Genomic DNA, 22,878 nt, shown 5'->3' on the forward strand with positions numbered 1-22,878 from the left:
CTTCATAAAAACAGATTAGGTTAGTTTGACAACTTCTGTCCTTAGTAAAACCGTGCTGGCTGTCACTTATAATGCTATTTATTGTCACATAATCCTGTATATAGTCCCTCAATAGCCCCTCAAACATTTTCCCCACGATGGATGTTAAGCTTACTGGTCTATAATTACCCGGGGAAGACCTAGAGCCCTTTTTGAAAATAGGCACCACATTTGCGCTGCGCCAGTCCCTTGGCACTATACCAGTCACTAGAGATTCTCTGAATATTCTGAAAAGGGGGACAGAAATAACTGAACTAAGCTCTTTAAGAATTCTAGGGTGTAACCCATCTGGTCCCGGGGCCTTGTGCACATTTATTTTATTTTATTTAGCTTGGACCATATCTACATTCATCCAATTCAGTATATCAACTGATATATTAACAGCACTGGCACCGGCTACATCAGCTGCTCTTTCTTCTGTTGTATATACAGAGCTAAAGAACCCATTTAGTAACTCTGCCTTCTCTTGATCCCCTGTGATCAACTCCCCATTACCATTATCTAGGGGTCCTACATGTTCAGACCTTGGCTTTTTAGCATTTATATACTTGAAGAATTTTTTGGGATTTGTTTTACTATCCTTGGCCACCTGCCTTTCATTTTGTATTTTTGCTAATTTTATTACATTTTTACAGATTTTATTAAGCTCTTTATATTTTACAAAGGCTACAGCTGTACCCTCAGATTTGTATTTTTTAAATGCCCTTTTTTTGTCGTGTATTGCCCCTTTCACAGAAGGTGTAAGCCATGTGGGTTTTAATTTGAGTCGTTTATACTTGTTACCTATAGGAATAAATTTTGCACTATAATAACTCAAAGTAGATGTGAAAATCTCCCATTTATCATTTGTTCCATTATTTGACATTAGTTCTTCCCAGTCCATATCCTGAATTGCAGCCCTCATCCTGGGGAAATTGGCTTTCTTAAAATTAAATGTTTTTGCCCTCCCAGCCTGCGTTTGTTTTTTACAGTATAGGTAAAATGTAACTATATTATGATCACTGTTACCGAGGTTTTCACGAACATTGACATTCCCAACAAGATCTGCATTATTAGAAATGACCAGATCCAACAGAGCTTCACCTCTAGTCGGGTCTTCCACAAACTGGCCCATAAAATTTTCCTGCAACAGGTTGAGGAAATGTCTCCCCTTTGCAGTTGAAGCCGAACCATGACACCAATTAATATCCCGGAAATTAAAATCTCCCATTATCACTACAGTACCCGCCTGTGCAGCCCGCTCCATCTGTTTATATAGCTGAACTTCCATCTCCTCAGTTATATTGGGGGGTCTATAGATTACACCAAAAGTAATTTTTTCAGTGTTTACCTCCCTTTCTAGTTCCATCCACAAGGTTTCAACCTCCTCACAGTATTCACCCACTATTGTCTCTTTCACACTCGCCTTCATATCATTTCTCACATACAGACATACACCACCGCCTTTCCTATTTGTCCTGTCTTTCCGAAAAAGTGTAAAACCCTGTAGATTTACAGCCCAGTCATGTGAAGAGTCCAGCCATGTTTCAGCAACACCAACTATATCTATATTTTCTTCCAGTATCAAGGCCTCCAGCTCCCCCATTTTGCTTGCTAGACTTCTGGCATTTGTGAACATACACTTTAACTTGCCTGTCAGTTTTTCACTTTTATTATCAGAAATGTGATTTGACATTAATCGGGCCTTTTTATTTACACTGATGTTTTTGTAACGAAAGGATCTCCTTATCTTGTTGTCTAGTCCTCTCCCCACATTCTGTTTCTCCCCCCACCAATATAGTCTGACCCCTCTCTAACCTGGCTACCCCTTTTTTTTCTACATTGACCTCCCTCCTCAGCCCTAGTTTAAATACTCCGCCACCCCAGCTAGAATTCTCTCCCCCAGCACAGCGGACCCCCTTCCATTTAGGTGCAAATCATCTGCAGAATACAGTTTGTACCCCAATGAAAAGTCAGCCCAGTGCTCTAGGAACCCAAATCCTTCTCCTCTACACCAAGACTTCAGTGATAACGAGAAGTGCAGCCATATTGGTTTTCACTTTTAAATTATTTTCTCAGCACTTTGGTTTTGTTTTTTTATTTTGTATTATATAACATATTACACAAAAAACCACAATACATTGGTAGTTTTCACTATACACTGTTAACAGTGTCACTTTGTTAGTGACAAAGATTTTTGCTGTTTGGTTAATTTAAAAGTGAAAACCAATATGACTGCACTCTTCATTTTCACAAAAATTGCTGCCGAGTAGAAAAATGCCAATATCTCAATAACTAAATTAAACATAATTTACAAACTTTGACTACTCCACTAATGTATGGTCATTTTAAGTTTTGGGTGCACATCTTTTTTCAGTTACTCCAGGAGAAAATATCAGGAAAAAATAATAAGAGAAGACAGGTCCCTGTTGTTGAGTATGGTTGGTTGCTTATTTAAATTGTGAACCACTGAACATACATCACTGTAGGTATGAGAAACTGAGTCTGAACATCACATACATCACCTTGGATATGAGAAACTGAGTCTGAACATCACGTACATCACCTTGGATATGAGAAACTGAGTCTGAACATCACGTACATCACCTTAGGTATGAGAAACTGAGTATGAACATCAGGTACATCACCTTAGGTATGAGAAACTGAGTATGAACATATTGACAAAAATTTTACAGTGATGTATGGATATTTTGGAAAATTATGAAGAAACTTCATTACAAGTTTAGGTGAAACAAAGAAGCAAGAGCAAAATGTTTTGGTAGAATGGCGCCAATTTAGTTATTGCGGAAGCAAATATATTAGATCATATGACCTATGTGCCACAGTTAAATTATCAAAAGAACAGTATAAAACCTCCTTCGACCAACATCAAGTCCTAAGAAAACAGAAATATTCAATTGCAATCAACACTATAATAAGATTGCCTAATAATCTTTATGAACAATATTGCATTACATCAAAATAACTTACGGTAGTCTTTTATAAACAGTAAGTAGAAAACAGAAAAAGAAATAGTTAAATAGGTGATGCCCCAATCTTGTTTAAAAGATAGAGAGGTGGTGTGAGGGTCGTCGAAGAGGATATAGCAAAAATGTTACATCATCTGTTGATGTCATATTTTTGCTATATCCTCTGTGGTGATCCTGCGCCGCCTCTCTATTTAGTGGGATCTCCTTTTTATTCATTCCCTATTCTATTTTCTACTTACTATTTAAAGGGGTTTTCCAAGTCAATTAAAAAAAAGAAAAAGAAGAAGCATTATTTAAGCAAAAGATCCCCCAGCGTAGCTTCTACAGCCCTGCCTTCTGCTGTTTGTGACATGGCTGCAGCCATGACGTGTCCCTGTATGCCCACATGAGCACTGCAGCCAATCACTGGCCTCAGTGGGTATACGGCAAAGGGCCACTTAGGCAAGTAATGTTTACATACACATTAACAGTTTCTTTTCTTTTTGTTTTTTGCGGACGGACATTTTTGGAAAAAGTGATGATAGAATTTGGTAGTCTCCTATGAACACTGAATGTAAACTATCATTTTATCAGCATGTGCAATCAATAACAAAGTGATAGCCTTACCATAAGCTTCTGAGAAGATGTCGTTTCTTCAGGTTCAAAGGCAGGACAATAATCATTAATGCTTTTTACCAGTAAGTTAAAAATATAGGAACTGTGGTTGGACTGGCTGGGGCAAATCTTATTAAACTAATTTTATTCCAACTAATAGATCCTATGTAGAATTAGTGAAAATCTGTTGTGCACTTAGAATGTGAACCAAGAATTATAATAACCAATTGGACTAATACAAGTAATTGAGACAATAAAAAACATGGTAAATCCACATTTTGCTCTGTAGCATTAATTATAATTCCAAGTAACCATATTAATAGATTGGGGGGTGAAAACATAAAAATATACATATATATTTTTTTTTATTGCTAACATGTGAATGGTGTAAGGGTCTAGTCACAGTGTGTTTGCATGTATGTCTTAAATATACATCAGGAGTCTTTACCAATATATACCTCCGACAATGCTAATGTATATGCAGGGGCAATGAATATGACGTATATATGTTGATTAGGTTGATTTTTCTTATTAGTACAGTACTATAGAATGTGCAAGACCATAATATAAGTAACTCTGTTTTGAACATAGCAGTAAATGGGTTATACTGTACAAATTATAGCATAGATTCACCTTTTGATCACATTTTACAGTTAATACATACAGTATATTTAATCTACATATAGTTTTAGGTTATTTTGCAAATACTTGGCTTAACTTATCTTGTAATATTCTTGCGTTAAAGTACACCATATTTTATAATGCATTCTTGCACAGAACTGTATTCTGAATTCTGCAGGCTTCTGAGCTCAATTCTCCCAGTAGTTACTGCTGGCACAGTGTATTTATAGGAGCAAAGAGCATTGCATTCTAAGAGTTCATATTTGGTTTTTGGTGTGTGTCAACAACGGTTGACTGATTCTAGTAGCAACCAGCAGAAAATTTTAAGGGATCAATAGATAGTGATTTCCCATGGATTCCCATAGAAAATAATTGGATTGAACAAAGGAAGTTTTTTCCGCTAGTAAATATACATTAAAAGAACATAAAGAATATATACCAAATTATTATATAAGTATATTCATATTTACATGTTCAACTTGATATCTCGAGAAATTTTATTTAAGGACCTAAAACTTGTAAAGATTTCACAATTTGGCCTTTGTAGAGATGTAAATTCCTGAAGCACTTACAGCTGCGAGCATTACATTTACTGAATACAAGTGTTGTGTGGGAGGAAAATTACAATCTGATTTGGGAGTAAGATGAATAAAAATGCTTTTGTTACTTTTACTTGAATAACTGTTTTCCTCAAGTCAACGTTACACAAAGTGCTTAATTTTTAACAGTGTACTATGGGGAGTTTTAATGAATGAATTAAACCAAATTATCTTATAGACAAACATGTATTGAGAATTCATTGACAGCTTTTGTGCCATTTAAAATGTAACACATTGTTTTCTTTCCATAGGCCAAAGAACGTTGCAGCACCAAAGTGATGTTCTAGAGACAGTGATCTTGGTGAATCCCAACGCAGACAGCATTGTTTATGAGGTACTGTTTAAAAATTCTACTAAAAGGCAAGGCTTAGATCACGCTCAGGGTTCCCTGGTGTGGCCTGTTTACCAGAAAAAAAAATACCAACTTTGCCAGTGATTCCATTCAATTCATAATAAATACTGTAAGTTCTTAGAGGAGAAAACAATGCAAGTTGGAAAGTTACTGCTTTCAGATATGAAGTTAACCAAATTTTATAGTGTCTGTTATAGGTCTGTTCACACATTTCCCAATGTATACACAAAATTTATACCCCCAACGTATGGAGCTGTTTGCCTAACTGTATGCATATGTTGCCCATTGACTCCCATTATAACAAAAAAACTTAGAATGTGCTGTATACATTTTTTTGTGGGATCCCTACATATTTAAAAATCAGTAATCACAGTACTGACACATACCGTGCAATCATATGCTGAAGGGACACTCTGTTGGCATATGTTGGGCCCACCACAAACTTGGTGTGAACATAGTTCCGATATTTCGTCTAAAATGTGAGCTTTATCTTTTTCTGTTATTTGATACACTAACCCATACACTGACCAGCCCATATATTCTTTAATCTCCTGCTCCAAAATTGGAGCATAAAAAACAAAGGCATTTTGCAATATAAATTTCTAATGTAGTTATTAGCAAGAGCCTTTCCTTTTTTGCTATCAGCTCCATCTGGTTTTATTGGACTGGGGCTGTCTTTTTCCTCACCACTCCAGTCTCGATGTTCAAGGGGTACCCACAATGCTGATTAAAGGGGGTTTTACACTGGGCAATTATCGGGCAAATGATTGTTCGTAGAACGCTCGTTGCCGATAATTCCTCTGTGTATACAGGGCAGCGATCAGCAGATGAACGAGCAAATGCTCGATCATCTGCAAATCGTATAGTTCTAAAAAAGTTAAATATTTTTGTTGTCGTCAGCACATCTCCCTTCACTTGAGCTTTATTTTAATGGTCAATGTGTGTGATTCACCATACTTATAATTTAGTGCATTTGAATGAGTCTGTAATAGTTTAACTGCTGATAATACTGTGATTGCTATGTACGTTTATAATATATTATATGGCTAAAAGTGTTTTTTCACTTTACTTCTAGGTACGCTCCTTGATCACAGATCCTTCTGCTTTCAAGCTCCTTATTCTGAGTGGCCAGTGCTCTGACCAGGAAGGAGACTTAATTCTGCAAAGTGGTACATTTCCATTACATAGACTTGGAGAGGTGTTCAGTGATCCAGAGGTGAGTATATAAAAAAACATATAGTTCCCTCCACAGAACATATTGCTTAACTTTTATAAGCATTAGAAACATACCTATATTTTGATATTTTTTTTGCAAACCGTAAAAAACTACATTTAATCCTCTGGGGGCTCTATGCAAACGAGCTAGTGAGTGTCCGTTACACCAGGAAGTGTCCTTCATCCTACAAGTAAACACTCCCTAGAAGAGGGAAATGTTTACACGTAGGATCCAGGACACTTCCTTGTGTAACGGGCACTCACTAGCTAGTTTGCATACGGTGCCCGGAGTATTAAATGTACTTTTTTACGGTTTGCAAAGTACTCAACATCAAAACATGGGTACATCTCTAATGCTTTCTTCCTTCACTATCTAGCAGTATTAATGGTTTGTGATGGAACAAGTTCTGACAGACTCCCTTTAAAATGTTCAGTCCATCTATATTTTTGTGTCATATTGAAAAGCTTCACAATGCAATTCACAATGATGTTGATAAATATTGCTATGTGGCTAATTGTTTTCTTGTATATGTGTCACTGCAGGTTTGCCAGCTCTTCAGTAACACTGATCCAGAGATTAAGGCTTCTTTAACGGTTTCTTGCTTGGAAGAGGGAGATTGGTGCAACCTTGGACATTCCAGTTTCCAGGATATTATAAATTGGAAACTAAATCCTGAGATAGTCTTACCTGCAATGGATGGGGTTTCAGAATTTGCAGACTATGTCTCAGAGACAGTTGATGTTCCTTCTCCTTTTGATCTCTTGGAACCACCAAATTCAGGTGGATTTTTGAAGTTGTCAAAGCCATGTTGTTACATATTTCCTGGAGGAAGGGGAGACTCTGCCCTTTTTGCTGTCAATGGATTTAATATCCTGATAGATGGTGGCTCGGAAAGAAAGTCTTGTTTCTGGAAGTTGGTTCGGCATTTGGATAGAATTGATTCCATATTGTTAACACATATTGGAGCAGATAATCTGCCTGGAATAAATGGACTTCTTCAAAGAAAAATAGCTGAACAAGATGAAGAACAATCTCAGGGCTCCACTGCTTATAGTGACTGGATGAAGAACCTAATATCCCCAGAACTGGGGGTTGTGTTTTTTAATGTTCCAGATAAGCTCAAAATGCCTGAGTCTAGTATGAAAGTTAAAAGAAGTATCGAAGAAGCTTGTCTTACATTACAGTACCTAAATAAACTAGGAATTAAGTCTGAACCTTTATACAGGGTAGTTAGTAACACAATAGAACCCATAACATTGTTTCACAAAATGGGAGTAGGCAAGTTAGATATGTATGTCCTGAATCCAGTTAAAGACAGCAAAGAAATGCAGTTTTTAATGCAGAAATGGGCTGGGAACAGCAAAGCAAAAACTGGGATTATTCTACCAAATGGGAAAGAGGGTGAAATTTCAGTACCATATCTTACATCTATCACTGCGTTGGTTGTTTGGCTCCCAGCTAGTCCAACAGAAAAAATAGTGCGTGTTTTGTTCCCTGGAAATGCTCCCCAAAATAAGATTCTAGAAGGTCTAGAAAAGCTGAAACATTTAGAATTTCTGAGATACCCAGTAGCAACACATAAAGATATAGCAAGTGGTGGTACACAGTCTACTGGTAAGCACACAAAAATAAAACAAAGGGCAGACAGCAAGGAAAGTCTGAAGTCCTCTACACGACCAAGCACAGCTAAGTCAAGCAAAAAAGAAGATATTTCTGAAGAACTGGCCAAGGAGATTAAATCAGAGGTTACAAAAGAGACAAAACCAGAGAAAAAGTTCAAGGACGCAACAGACAAACATATTGAGAAACCTTTGAAAAATGAAAAGGTAAAAACAGAAGCAAGTGATTCTGCAAAAGCAGAAAAGAGGAAACTTCTGAAAGAAAAGACAGGCAAAAAATTCATCAAGGATAAGATTTCCAGACTTGATGAAAAGAAGGATAAAGAAAAGAAAGAAATAAAGAAAGAAAAAATAGATATAAAAAAGGAAAATATTAAGAAGGAAGAAAAGAAAGATGTAAAGAAAGATGAGAAGAAAAAGGAAGTTAAAACTGAAGTTAAGAAACTACCAAAACCTGATTTACGGCCATTTACACCTGAAGTGAGAAAAACGTTGCACAAAGCAAAGATTCCTGGAAAAATCAGAACTGAAAGAGTTAAAAGTAAACCTGAAAAAGTTGTCACAGCTGAACAAAAAGTAAGTCATATACAACAAGTTAATATGGGGAAGATACCACAAATGACTGATATAGCAGAACAAAGATCAGTAATGTCATCTCCTGAGGATCTAACCAAAGACTTTGAGGAGTTAAAGTATGAAGACAACCTAGAACAATCCAATAAAAAGGAAGATAACACCATTCTTTCAGAACAAGAGACTTTTGAAAATAGACCATCAGATACGTTAGTGATTCAAAGCCAGTTCAATGATGAAATCATGTTAGATGAAAGAAAATCAGAGAAGAAAAGTCCTCTTGAATCGCCAGATGAAGGTATCACAACCACTGATGTGGAGGGAGACTCGCAGCATGAAGAGAAACCAACGTATCAAGCAGATGAAACAACTGAATTGGTTGACGAAGGTGCAGCAATGGAGGAACCTGCTGAAGAAGAAACTACCCCAGATGTTGACAAAGAGAGAGTATCAAGCAGAAACAAATATGAATCAATGCCAACTTTAGACATTCAAGACTTAGAAATAGATGAAGATAAAGAAAATGAATTGGATGAAAAAGGAATTTTAGATAGAAAGCAAAAAGAAGAAATAATTGCACAATGTGAAGAAGACCGTATGAGTACAAAAGCAGAAGAGGACAAAGAAGCAGAAAAAAATATAGATGTGGTGGAAAAAGCAGATGTAGAAGAAATGGAAGAATATTCAGAAGAACCTAGAGATGATATGAAGTATAAGGAATACACAGAAAATTTAAACAAACAGGAAGAAAACATGTCTTGTGATTTTGCAATGCAGAATAAGACTGATACAAAAATAAACATATGTGGTAAAGATGTATCAAAGGAGCCCTCATACTTAACGGGTGTTCCTGTGTCATCTGAAACTGCTGCAGAACACATATCATACATCCAAGATGAAACAATGCCAGGTTATTCAGAGACAGAACAGACCATTTCTGATGAGGAAATACATGATGAACAGGAAGAAAGAATTCCTCATTTACAATATGATGTAGGCAGTTATGATATTTCTGTCCCAGACTATCCTGGATCATTTGAGGCAATACATGGCATCAAAGCAGTTTTATCTTCTGAGGTGCCTACAAAAGGTTACGTAATGCAAGAATCTGACATAGTGGGTTATTCTACAAACATTGTTGCTGCCCCTCTTGCAGAGGAGGAACACATTTCCTCAGCAACATCAATAACTGAGTGTGACAAACTATCTTCCTTTGCCACATCTGTTGCAGAAGATCAGTCTGTGGCTTCTATTACTGCACCAAAAACTGAAGAGACTGGAAAAAGTTCATTACTACTTGACACTGCAAACAGTATCCCATCTTCTCACACTGAGGCCACCCAGGGTATAGAGTATTTACCATCTGCTGGCACTATATCACCTACATCTTCTCTAGAAGAAGATAAATGTTTTAAATCTCCTCCACCAGAAGATTTCCAATCTCTGATGGCTCTTGGAAAAGACAATCTGAGTGGCCCTGCACAGGATGAAGAATTTGATGATGAGTCAACAAATATTAAGACATCTGGTAAAAAACATTACAGTCCTCTTTTATTTCCTGAACATGAAGGTAGTGATGTGCAATATGGCTATAGTACAGATATGAATATATCTCCTGTTATTTCTGGTAGTGAAGTGGACAAAGTTGATTCAAGCTTTGGAGAAGCTGAGGAAAGATGCTTAAGTCCTGATGACAGCACCGTAAAAATGGCATCTCCAAATCAGTCGGGCCCTACAAGCACAGGACACACACCTTCTCACCAATCCCCTGTAGAAGACAGATCTGAAACTACACAAGCTGAACTCTTTGAAGCAGCGGATATACTTAAAGATGAAAGAAAAGATGAAATACAAGTATCATTTGAGTCATCTGAAGAAAGTAGAGAACACCTAGATAAACCAATCACACCAAAAGAAGAGCACTTTGGGACTTCAGTGCAGAGTTCTGATATGAAAATCTTGCTAAATGCAGAGACACCATATACATGTGATCTTGACAGTGAAAATGTTGTTAAAGAATCGTCAGCACCAGTGACCAAAGAATTGATGGAGGGAGGAAGAATTCCTGAGAGAAATATTGACAATGACGAGACATATATAGACAATGACAAGTGTGACTTTTCTAAGAATGCAGTGTTATCAATGAGTTCAGAGCCATATATGCAACTTGAAGATTTAGTTTCATCTAAGGGAGTCTCACATGAAGACTTTTTATCCACCAATAAAGAGACAGTGGCTCATCCACTGCAGTCAACATCATCCGAACAAATGTCACCAGGGTATGGCGATTATTCTGAAATGAAAGAGCAGAGTCCTGTAAAATATGATACATCAACTGAGAGTTCTAGCCAGGATATTTTCCTAGGAGATGCAAAGTCACTTTCTTTTACAGAACAAGGAAAAGAAGATGATACATCCTTACAGATGTCTTTGATAGAACAAAGTCCAATTATAAATGAAACATATCAAGGAAGCCCCACAAAGGAAACATATTTAGACCATGAAAGTCCCTTTCAGTTAAAAGATCAGACTCAAAAGGAACAAACGAAATGTTCATCTGATGAAATATCAGCAGACTGTATCGATCCTTTGCTATCCATGAAGGAAAGTTTTGGTGAGGATCAAAAACATCTGGAGACTGTTGACACACATTTCCAAGATAATACTCAATCCTTCATGACAACTGAATCGAAGGGGGATAAAAAAACATGTTCAGAAGTCCATTCAGAAGAGTCATCAGTGGCAAAGACACATTCATATTCTTCTGATGATCAGGTCCAGCTGAAAGAAAAATCTCTTGTAATTTCCTCTTCAAGCCCTGATGACTCAGAGTCATTTTCTTTTGCAGATCATAGCCCACTTAAGGGTGATCCAGTTGAAATATCTACTACAGAAAAACAGGAATCTTATCTTTTTCAGGAACCATACAAGGATTTTCAACATACTGAATTTTCTCTTGGCTATGTGAAATCAGCAGAAAATGTATTCGAAAAAAAAGAAACCTCAGAAGAATCTAAGACAGATATATATAATGATAATTACATTGATAATGAAAAGTCATATGAAACTGAAAACATGTATATGAAACAGATGACCTGTGAAAAGAGAGTGTGGTTTACAAAAGAACGTCAAGAATCTCAGAACTTAGTAAAAGAAAACCTAAAACTACGTTATACGGAGGAAGGAGAGAGCACATTTCTTGATGATACACTTGATTGGGAAGAACAGTCTAGAGAGCAATCCTCTTTGAATTTAGATGTTGTAAACCAAGAAATACCTAATAAGTCAGATAAAGATATATTAGATACAGAGTATGCACATTTTCAAGAGGAAAAGCATGAATACAAGTCACTAGAGGTTTCAGGAAAAAGCAAAGATCAACTTCAAGAATCTGTTTCAAAAATAGAACCTTCATATATTTCTCAGGATGCTAACATGTTAGACAGATTGCCCTATGTAACGACATCTTCATGTGATGCGCAAGAAGTACTGCAAGATGTAGATAGTGTGCCCATAATGTTTCATGATATCAATAAAGAATGTGTACAGGTGAAATTAAAGCCTGTCGAAAAAGGTTTTGAAGAGCATGGGTCAGAAGAAGAAGATGAATATCCATATTCACAAACTGCCCATGACCTCCCAGTTTCTTCCTATCAAAGTGATGCCATAGACAGAAAATGTGATCTTCAACTTGGGGAAGACATGATTAATGTATTTGAAAAATATGAACATTCTGAAGTGATGGATCTAATAAAAACAGAGCATAGCTTTCATGGGGAAGAACATCTTGAAATAAAAGAAAAATCACCAAATAAACCATCTGCCGTTAGCTGTACATATCAAGAACAAGCCGAACAGGAATACAAAGTCTATGATTATTCTAAAGAAGATAAAGAGCAAGAATATGTTCAAACATCATACAATGAGATCTCATTTTCTAAAGACAATGTAGACTTTAGTTTTGGAGAATATAGGAATGACCCTAAAGAAGATTTCTTCTCCAAACGGGACAAAAAAGTTTCACCTAGTCCACTAGATACTGGTTTAAAGACATCTTGTAGTCCATTTGAATTATATTCCCAAGAAAAGCAATCCATGAAAAAAGAAACGGCAGAAGAAAGAGAGCCAACCCCCTATCCGAATGACAAGTCTTTTCAATATGCTGACATATATGAGAAGATAGTTGCTTCTGGAGTTGGGCATATCATAGAAGAGGTAGAGCCCAGTAGTGCTAGTTATCTACAGAAGGAGAAGGCAGAGATACCAAATTTAGACACAGACACATCCAAACATGTATTATACAGTCAAGTATCTTCAAAAGAAGAGGAATCTCATTTGTATACCTCAGCTGAGAAGGAACTTTCTTCACCAGCATCCCCAAAAGAAAAGGGAGACAGTGCCATCTTTGAATACACAGAAAGGCAGAAACATTCATTAGCAAGTTCAGATAGCAGTAAAAAAACAAGTAGTTTATCTGCTGAAGAAACTGAAAAATCAGACATGGAAGGACCTTTTCAAAAAACACAAACAGAAAAAGAATTGACTGTCTTCTCACTTGGCACAGATCTCACATCAAAGACCGACACAGTAGAACATGAATACCATGAAAAAACAACTTACCTCCATGCACACCATGATGATGATTATGATGATGATGATGATGAAGATGATGATGATGAAGATGACGATGAAGATAACATTAGCTCAGCTAGCCAGAATATTACCCAGGCAGAATCACGACTTCCTGAGATTAAAGACTCATATTATGAGAAAACAGAAGTATTGGAAGAAAATGCAAGTGATTCTGAGCTAGAAAAAGGAGCAAATGAAAAATCTGAAAAGGAAATTAAATGCCCTGCAGATCTTGGTAGCTTACATGAAACATACACATATGGGCAAGAAAAGGAGAACAACTTATCTCATTTTGGTGTTCATTCAGAGGTAAAAGAGGTAGACAATAAACACTATAATGTCCATAGTGAAATGAAAACTTCAGGGCTAGCTGGCGCTCAAGCCCTTGACGCTTTTGCAAGAACAGAATATAGTTTCTATGAAGATCAGCAAGCAAAAGAAGAAGATACTGACTACACATATTCTCCTTTCATGACAAAGTTTGAGTCTACAAAAGATGCACATGAAACTTCTTTCCAAACAGAATATCAACAGTCACAAACTAAAAGCGAATGTCATAATGTAAATCAGGTATTAGAAAGTTGTGCCCTCAGTGGTACTGACAAACAAACTTTCTCTGGTTTAGCAGAAAATAAAGTTACAGCTTCGGAATATTCCTCTGAAGCATTTTCAGTCACAGAAAAGGAAAGTGAAATTGCAGAATCTTCTGAGTCGTACAAGGGTCACCAGCCATCACTGTCCTTTGCAGATTCCAAAAAATTAGGTACAGATGCTTTCAATATATCCCATTCTGCAAAGGGACAGGATGAGTACTTAGAGGTTTCTGAAAGAGCTTCTGAAATAAGTTCATCTTTTTCCAGATTTTCCCCCCTAAGTCCTCGGGAAGATCCCTTATATTCTAAGATTCCTGCTCAACAGTATACTGAGGCAGACTACCAGAAAAATGACTCTCAAAGTGTGTCGGAAACATCATCTGAAGCTAGCACACCAGTTAAAAAAGACACTGCTGAAAGATTTTATTCACAAATGATCAGTGGCTATGCAGCAGATGCAGAACCGACTGTAAGGAATTTATGGGATGTATCACCTCTAGTTCCTGCTGATGCGACCAAGCCTTCAGATGAAAAAGATGTTACTGATGATCATGAATCTACATGTTCCTATGACATGGATGACTGCACATTACCATGTAGAGTTGAATGTAAAAAGACCTCTTGCACATCAAAGACTGATCTAGTGAAAGAAACCGTTACTGTTCATAGGGATATTACACAGGTTGTCAGTGCAGAAGCAATGTATTCATCTTCTAATGTTCTGACATCATTTCCACCCCATCAGCGAGAAGAGTCATCATCATCAAATGGCCCTACAGAAATAAACACTTTGCCAGAGTTATTCCAACACTCACAATATGTTGACAAACAGTGTTACTCTCCTGATGTAAAAGATGAAAAGTCATCTCCAGATTCAGACAGAGAATCTTCTCCATACTCTGAGGAAGGTACAGAAAAACCTAACCGGCCTTCTGCTTTCATGTCTCCTGAGCACACATTTCAGCCTTATTTTTCTGATGCACAGAGAGGTAGAGGGTCTGAAGATCATGGGGATTCTTCCCATGAAGTTGAGACATGTATGGGTACATCAACAGAGTATGAGCGCAAATTATCTTCATCAGAATATATGCACAGGAAGGGGGAACTTTCTCCATCTTTCATCAATCCTAGTCCCCTTGACCTTTCAGATGACAGTGATGTTTCACAAGATGAAGGTCATCCGTCAGTAAAGGGAAGGACCCATCATGTAAAAAAACATAATGTTGAAGGTGGCACAGTTGAAGAAACACCTCCAACTTCTGTTAGTGATTCAGGATCATCTCAGTCAGACTCAGATGTTCCACCGGAAACAGAAGAATGCCCATCTATAACAGCTGATGCTGCAATGGACTCTGATGAAGATGCAGACTTTCTTCCTGTAGATAAAACAATGGGGAACTCTCATCATGGCAGTTCAAGGCAAGGCCATGATCCACATCCAGTGCCACTGATGGATCCCTATCCTCATCCTCCTCATCCAGATGTCTGCATGGTAGATCCTGAAATGCTAGTTAATGAATTAAATCCTGTAAAAGGAGACAGGGTATTTAAAAAAGATCTAAAGGACAAAACTAAGGGTGTAAGAAAGCCTTTAAGTAAACCAAAATCAACGTCTCCAGCTAGGAAACTGGAGCCTAAGGGAAAACGTTCTCCAACACTGTCCAAACAGACATCACGGGAGGCTACAGAAAAATCTCTCAAAAATACAACATTGAAGAAGGAAACAACAGAAAAATCTCTGAAGACTAGAAGTACATTGCAAATGCATTCTTCAAGAGAAGAGAAAGAGGATACATCTAAAGGCGGTAATTCTGGCAAACTGGTGAATGGTGTCAAATTATCAGGTAAACTATTTCTATACTATATTGTAAACCTCATTCTCTATATTTTAAGAAACGATAAATATGCTTTGTTGTATAAAATGAGATTCATGCTTCTTTCTACACAGTCTTGTCACTATAGCAAGAATTGTGTAGAAATATATATATTAATATTACAATATTACAATATTATAGCCATAGAGCAGGTCAAAAGTGTTATTTTATGCTTGTATTTTTAGTTTCAATAAACACATAAGGGCTCATGCACACGGCACAGCTTGCCTCCATACTACAGAGCAGTAGGCACTCTGTTTGCCGTAATATGGTGCCCCATGCAGCTCTATATTGCAGGGTTATTCTCCACTACAATTCATATGAAATCCTGAATTTCATATGTAATTGAATGCATACAGAGCTATAGTCTATGGTTGCCTTATTACGAATCGGTACAACTGAAGGGTGTGCATGACTCAATGTGCATGAGCTCTAATCTTGAGTGATTTTGCAGATATGTGATAGTGTTACTAGATACAGATAGTAATGACAGACCCTTCCCTGCAGAGAACATAGATCTATTAACACACCCTCTGTTGAATTGCTTCTCTTACTTTGCACTACATATAACTTTCTCTTTACAGAACCCAAAAGGTTAGGTTAAACAGAATCAATCTAACAGAATACCAGGATAATTGTGACAAGACACAATATAGTTCATGATCAGTACAAGATAAGTTAAGCAAAGCATTTAAAGTGTCTTTGCGTGAATCGCATGTAATTAAAGTGAATGTGGCCACTTTTCTACCCACAGATTACCGCAAACAGCAGCCTGACAGTAGCAAAATATCCAGCAGGTTTGGATATCTCGCAACTGTCAGGTCGCGGTCAGGGCACCATGCAGGTCGTAACGCAGCCACATTCACTTTAATTATGTGCGATGCATGCAGAGGCACACAGCGGTCTTTGGTCGCATGACCAGTGTAGCAGCCGAAATTGCCATGTAGCCCTAGCATAATCCTCAGTTTTCTTTAAGCTAGTGGTTGGACCTAAGTTTTATTTATATACTGTACACATAGAGAAGAAGAGAATCCTGCTCTCCTATCTTTATCACAAGTATAAAGAGGCTGCAGACACATGGAGATTATACAGGAGTCATGAGTAGTGTAGCTGATTATCCAGCACTGTGGTGAGATATAAATCTTACCAGAAGCTGCTGCAAGTCTGTGTGTGCCTCCTCCTGCCCCTTCTCCCCTCTCAGACTACTATTGGCAGCATGTATGTGTCTGTGTTTCTCTATTTGCTCCTTCCTCCTGCTGCCCCTCCCCTCTTTATAGACTTCTATGGGCAGTGTCTCTGTCTCTCTCTGCTCCAGCTCCCTTCTTCTGCTCCCTCTTCCCTCTCTGTAGACTTCTATGGGCAGCAGCATCTGTGTGTCTCTCTCTCTCTGCTCCTTCTCCCCTCTACTGCTCCCCTAAGTGTAGACTTCTTCTGGCAGCAGCGTCTGTCTCTCTGCATCTTCATCCTGCTTTCCCTCCCGTCTTTATAGACTTTGTATGTGTCTCTTTCTGGTCCTGCTCCCTTCTTCTGCTCCCCCTCCCCTCTCCACAGACTTTTATGGACAGCAGTGTCTGTGTCTATCTCTGCTTCTTCCTCCTGCTCTCTTATTTCGTTTCATAGACTTCTATGGGAAGTGTTTTTGTGTCTCTCTGCTCCTGCTCTCTCCTGCTGCTCCCCCTCCCCTCACTGCAGACTTCTATGGGCATCAGAGTCTGTCTGTCTCTCTCTCTCTGCTCCTGCTCCCTCGTCTTGCTCCCTCCCCTCTCCTCTCCATAGACGTGTATGGGCAGGCTGTAAAGAAACTGGCGTGTGCTTGGCAGAGACACACCCCAATTTCCTGCAGTCTGTCTCCTCTGCTCTGTAACTAGAGATGGATTTTCCTTGACAACAGGGGGTGAACAGCAGATTACATGAAGGTAGACACTTAGTAGCAGTAATTCACACAACATTTGCATGGATAAAACAGCCACATTGTAACAGTAAGTCAATTACAAAGTTGATAAATATCAAGTATACTATTACAGTGAAGGAAATAAGTATTTGATCCCTTGCTGATTTTGTAAGTTTGCCCACTGTCAAAGACATGAACAGTCTAGAATTTTTAGGCTAGGTTAATTATACCAGTGAGAGATAGATTATATTAAAAAAAAAAAAACAGAAAATCACATTGTCAAAATTATATATATTTATTTGCATTGTGCACAGGGAAATAAGTATTTGATCCCTTTGGCAAGCAAGACTTAATACTTGGTGGCAAAACCCTTGTTGGCAAGCACAGCAGTCAGACGTTTTTAGTAGTTGATGATGAGGTTTGCACACATGTTAGATGGAATTTTGGCCCACTCCTCTTTGCAGATCATCTGTAAATCATTAAAATTTCGAGGCTGTCGCTTGGCAACTCGGATCTTCAGCTCACTCCATAAGTTTTCGATGGGATTAAGGTCTGGAGACTGGCTAGGCCACTCCATGACCTTAATGTGCTTCTTTTTGAGCCACTCCTTTGTTGCCTTGGCTGTATGTTTCGGGTCATTGTTGTGCTGGAAGACCCAGCCACGAGCCATTTTTAATGTCCTGGTGGAGGGAAGGAGGTTGTCACTCAGGATTTGACGGTACATGGCCCAATCCATTCTCCCATTGATGCGGTGAAGTAGTCCTGTGCCCTTAGCAGAGAAACACCCCCAAAACATAATGTTTCCACCTCCATGCTTGACAGTGGGGACGGTGTTCTTTGGGTCATAGGCAGCATTTCTCTTCCTCCAAAAACGGCGAGTTGAGTTAATGCCAAAGAGCTAAATTTTAGTCTCATCTGACCACAGCACCTTCTCCCAATCACTCTCAGAATCATCCAGATGTTCATTTGCAAACTTCAGACGGGCCTGTACATGTGCCTTCTTGAGCATGGGGACCTTGCGGGCACTGCAGGATTTTAATCCATTACGGCGTAATGTGTTACCAATGGTTTTCTTGGTGACTGTGGTCCCAACTGCCTTGAGATCATTAACAAGTTCCCCCCGTGTAGTTTTCGGCTGAGCTCTCACCTTCCTCAGGATCAAGGATACCCCACGAGGTGAGATTTTGCATGGAGCCCCAGATCGATGTCGATTGACAGTCATTTTGTATGTCTTCCATTTTCTTACTATTGCACCAACAGTTGTCTCCTTCTCATCCAGCGTCTTACTTATGGTTTTGTAGCCCATTCCAGCCAGGTCTATGATCTTGTCCCTGACATCCTTAGAAAGCTCTTTGGTCTTGCCCATGTTGTAGAGGTTAGAGTGAGACTGATTAATTGAGTCTGTGGACAGGAGTCTTTTATACTGGTGACCATTTAAGACAGCTGTCTTTAATACTGGCACCAAGTTGATTTGGAGCGTGTAACTGGTCTGGAGGAGGCTGAACTCTTAATGGTTGGTAGGGGATCAAATACTTATTTCTCTGTGCACAATGCAAATAAATATATATAATTTTGACTATGTGATTTTCTTTTTTTTTTTTTAGATATAATCTATCTCTCACTGGTAAAATTAACCTAGCCTAAAAATTCTAGACTGTTCATGTCTTTGACAGTGGGCAAACTTACAAAATCAGCAAGGGATCAAATACTTATTTCCTCCACTGTAGATCATCATAAATGATGGTTTCCGTTTGTGTCTGTCAGGGCTCCATTCCAACGGAAAGCTCCGATCTGCCCTAGCGCAGAAGTAAATTAAGCCTTAAAGCTTGATGATATAATACCAGCTAGATTGTGTTGGTTTACATTTTAGTTATATAAATAGAAGGGGGGAGATGGGGAAGCAGGGGGTTAGGCATTTTGCATTGTATAAATTAGATATTCATTAAGATCTAATTCCGTTAGAAGTGTAGAAAATGTCTTCATATAAGTTTGATATATTCATACATAGGAAATGCTAATTTTAGAGTCTTTATCAAGTAAAACCAGTTTTAGAATCAGATGTAGGCTACAGTTTGTATAGCTTGATATGCTGTAATGTTAACCAAATTTGTCCTTGCTCCAATTCTTCTAAAATGACAACTGAAGCAACTTTGCAATAGGTCTTAATTAAACATTTTCTGTAGTTTTGTGTCTACAGCTTCTGTGCAGACCTATGTGTTTCCATGGTAACAGATGACAAAAAAATAAACCTGTGCAGTCTAAGGGTATGTTCACACGATGAGAGGCATTTACGTGTGAAAAGACAGACTGTTAACAGCTGCCTCGTTTCACACGTAAATGCTCCTCCTCGCATTTTGCGAGCCGTCTGAGACGCTCGTAAATCTTGAGCTGTGCTTCATTGAGTTCAATGAAGAACAGCTCAAATTACGTGGCAAAGAAGTGCCCTGCACTTCTTTGCCGAGGCAGTCAATTTACGCGTCGTCGTTTGACAGCTGTCAAACGACGACGCGTAAATTACAGGTCGTCTGCACAGTACGTCGGCAAACCCATTCAAATGAATGGGCAGATGTTTGCCGACGTATTGTAGCCCTATTTTCAGACGTAAAACGAGGCATAATACGCCTCGTTTACGCCTAAAAATAGGTTGTGTGAACCCAGCCTTATACTGCAATCAGTCTCCCTTTCACCTGTAACCCACGGAATATATGTTAGTAAGCAGTAAGGGACATATGAAGGGGAATATGGCTGCAGAATCAGACTACAAAGAGTTTGCTTGTATTCTTTAACCAGGGCGACACATAGGTCTGCATTGGAACTGTAGACACAAAATGGCAGGATATTTTTTCTTAAAGACTATATACAAAGTTGCTTCATTTTTTTTAATTTTAGATGCATTGGAGCAATAGAAAGATGGTTTCAGTTTAGTAAGCTGATAATGCAGCTTTGATATCTAGTGGTAGTAGGATTTCACTAGGAGGACATTTAGGAGCCGAATTTTTCCTTTGTCAATCTGCTCCTTGAACAACAATTTTAAAATCCACATTCCACACTCCTTTAACCCCTTCCCGCAAATGGGCGTTACTGTACGTCCTTTTTAGCGGCTCGTTCCCGCAAATGGGCGTACAGTAACGCCCTGAGGATGAAGCAGGCACAGGAGCTGTGCGCGCATCATCCTCAGCGGGTGTCGGCTGTAATGCTGTAAAGCTGACATCCCGCTGCAACGGCGGCGATCACTGTTATGTCCGATCGCCGCCATTTAACCCCTCAAATGCCGCTGTCAATAGCGACAGCGGCATTTAAGTGATTGATACAGAGGGAGGGGGCTCCCTCTGTACCCCGTTGGCCCCCCGCGAAAAATCGCGGGGTTCTGACGGTTGCAATGGCAACCAGGAAGCCTAGCAATGGCTTCCTGGTTGCCAGGTACGGGAGCCTATTAGGTCCTGCCCGAGGCAGGACGTAATAGGCTCAACTGTCAGTTGTAAAATGACAGTTATAAAAACACTGCACTACACAAGTACATACAGAAGTAGTGCAGTGTATTGTACAGGGAATCAGAAGATCAGATCTTCCAGTCCCCTAGTATGTGTAAAATAAAAAGTAAAAAAAAAGGTTAAAAAAAGTTTTAGATAGATAAATAAATAAAAGTTTTACGTAATAAAAACAATAATCGTCTTGTTTCCCTGATCGAGCCCTTTATAATTAGAAAAAAAATGGAAAAAAAGACAAAAACTAGACCTAATAGGTATCTCCGCGTTCGTATCGGCGTGAACTATAAAAATATAATATTATTTATCCCGCACGGTGAACACCGTAAAAAAAATACAATAAAAAACAATGCCAGAATTTCCTTTTTTGGTCACGTTGTTTCCAATAAAATGGAATAAAAAGTGATCAAAAAGTCGCATGTACCCAAACATGGTACCAATAAAAACTACAGTGTGTCACGCAAAAAACAAGCCCTAACACAGCTCCGTCGACATAAAAATACAAAAGTTATGGCTCTCAGGAGATGGTGACACTAAAACATTTTATTTATAAAAAGGGTTTTTATTGTGTAAAAGTAGTAAAACATATAAAAACAATATAAATTTGGTATTGCCATAATCGTATCAAACCGCAGAATAAAGCAAACATGTTGTTTATGCTGCACAGAGAACGCCGTTAAAAATTTATAAAATAAAACAGCAAGAGAATTTCTGTTTTTTGGTCTCCTCACCCCCCAAAAAATTTAATAAAAACTGATCACATTATCACATTTACCCCAAAATGATACTAATAAAACCGACAGCTCATACCATGAAAATCAAGCACTCACACAGCTCGTCAACGGAAAAATCAAAAGTTATGACTCTTGGAACGCAATAATGCAAAACGACGGCCCAGACTAATTTATATGTGCAGCAGTTCTTCACCCAAAACCCCACGTCATCATTTGCAGCCCCCATTGGTAGACCCTGTAAATGCAGCGGAAACTATGACATTTTGGAGTCTGTGCTACATGTGGGGCTAGTGAAGAAGTCAAAGATTAGACAATGCTGGAGTGCGGATATTTTGTACAATACCACGGACACCCTTTAGAAGTGCGACTCCTATACCCAAAAATCCAGCCTGTGCATGAAGGATTGGTTCAAAGCGTACGTCACTATCCATGGATAATTTTATTATTCATTCTCCCCATTATTACATCATCCTATTATATGACCTGTTGCACTCCGCCCAGCTTACATATACCCTGATGTACTCCACACAGCTTACATATATCCTGATACACTCCGCCCAGCTTACATATACCCTGATGTACTCTGCCCAGCTTACATATACCCTGATACACTCCACCCAGCTAACATATACCCTGATGCACTCCGCCCAGCTTACATATGCCCCCATATTATAAGCTGAAACACCAGTAAAACACTAAACAAAACTACTACCAAGCAAAATCTGCGCTCCAAAAGCCAAATGGCGGTCCTTCTGGGCCTGGCAGTGTGCCCAAACAGCAGTTTATGACCACATATGGGGTATTACTGTACTCTGGAGAACCGCTTAACAATAATTTATGGGGTGTGTGTCTACGGTGGTACAAGCTGGGCACAACACATTGGGCACTGAAATAGCATATATGTGGAAAATGGCAATTTTAAATCTGCAACATCCACTGTGCACTAATTTCTACAAAACCTTTGGGGTTAAAATGCTCACTACACTTCTAGATGAATTCCTTGAGGGGTGTAGTTTCTCAAATGGGGTCACTTCTCGGGGGTTTTCACTGTACTGGTACCTCAGCGCAATGCAACATGGAGTCAAAA

The 22,878-nt window shown here is 38.6% G+C and overlaps 1 protein-coding gene across 1 annotated transcript in view; it reads left to right on the plus strand.

Annotated features, from left to right (window-relative positions):
* Positions 1-22,878, plus strand: part of MAP1A (microtubule associated protein 1A) — a 206,644-nt gene that overhangs the window by 170,525 nt on the left and 13,241 nt on the right. The window contains exons 3-5 of the mRNA XM_075858096.1: positions 5,074-5,156; positions 6,250-6,390; positions 6,933-15,651. Coding sequence (XP_075714211.1) covers positions 5,074-5,156; positions 6,250-6,390; positions 6,933-15,651 — 8,943 coding nt within the window. The remainder of the gene's footprint in view (positions 1-5,073; positions 5,157-6,249; positions 6,391-6,932; positions 15,652-22,878) is intronic.

Source organism: Rhinoderma darwinii, chromosome 3, assembly GCF_050947455.1.
Source record: "Rhinoderma darwinii isolate aRhiDar2 chromosome 3, aRhiDar2.hap1, whole genome shotgun sequence".
NCBI classification, from domain to species: domain Eukaryota; kingdom Metazoa; phylum Chordata; class Amphibia; order Anura; family Rhinodermatidae; genus Rhinoderma; species Rhinoderma darwinii.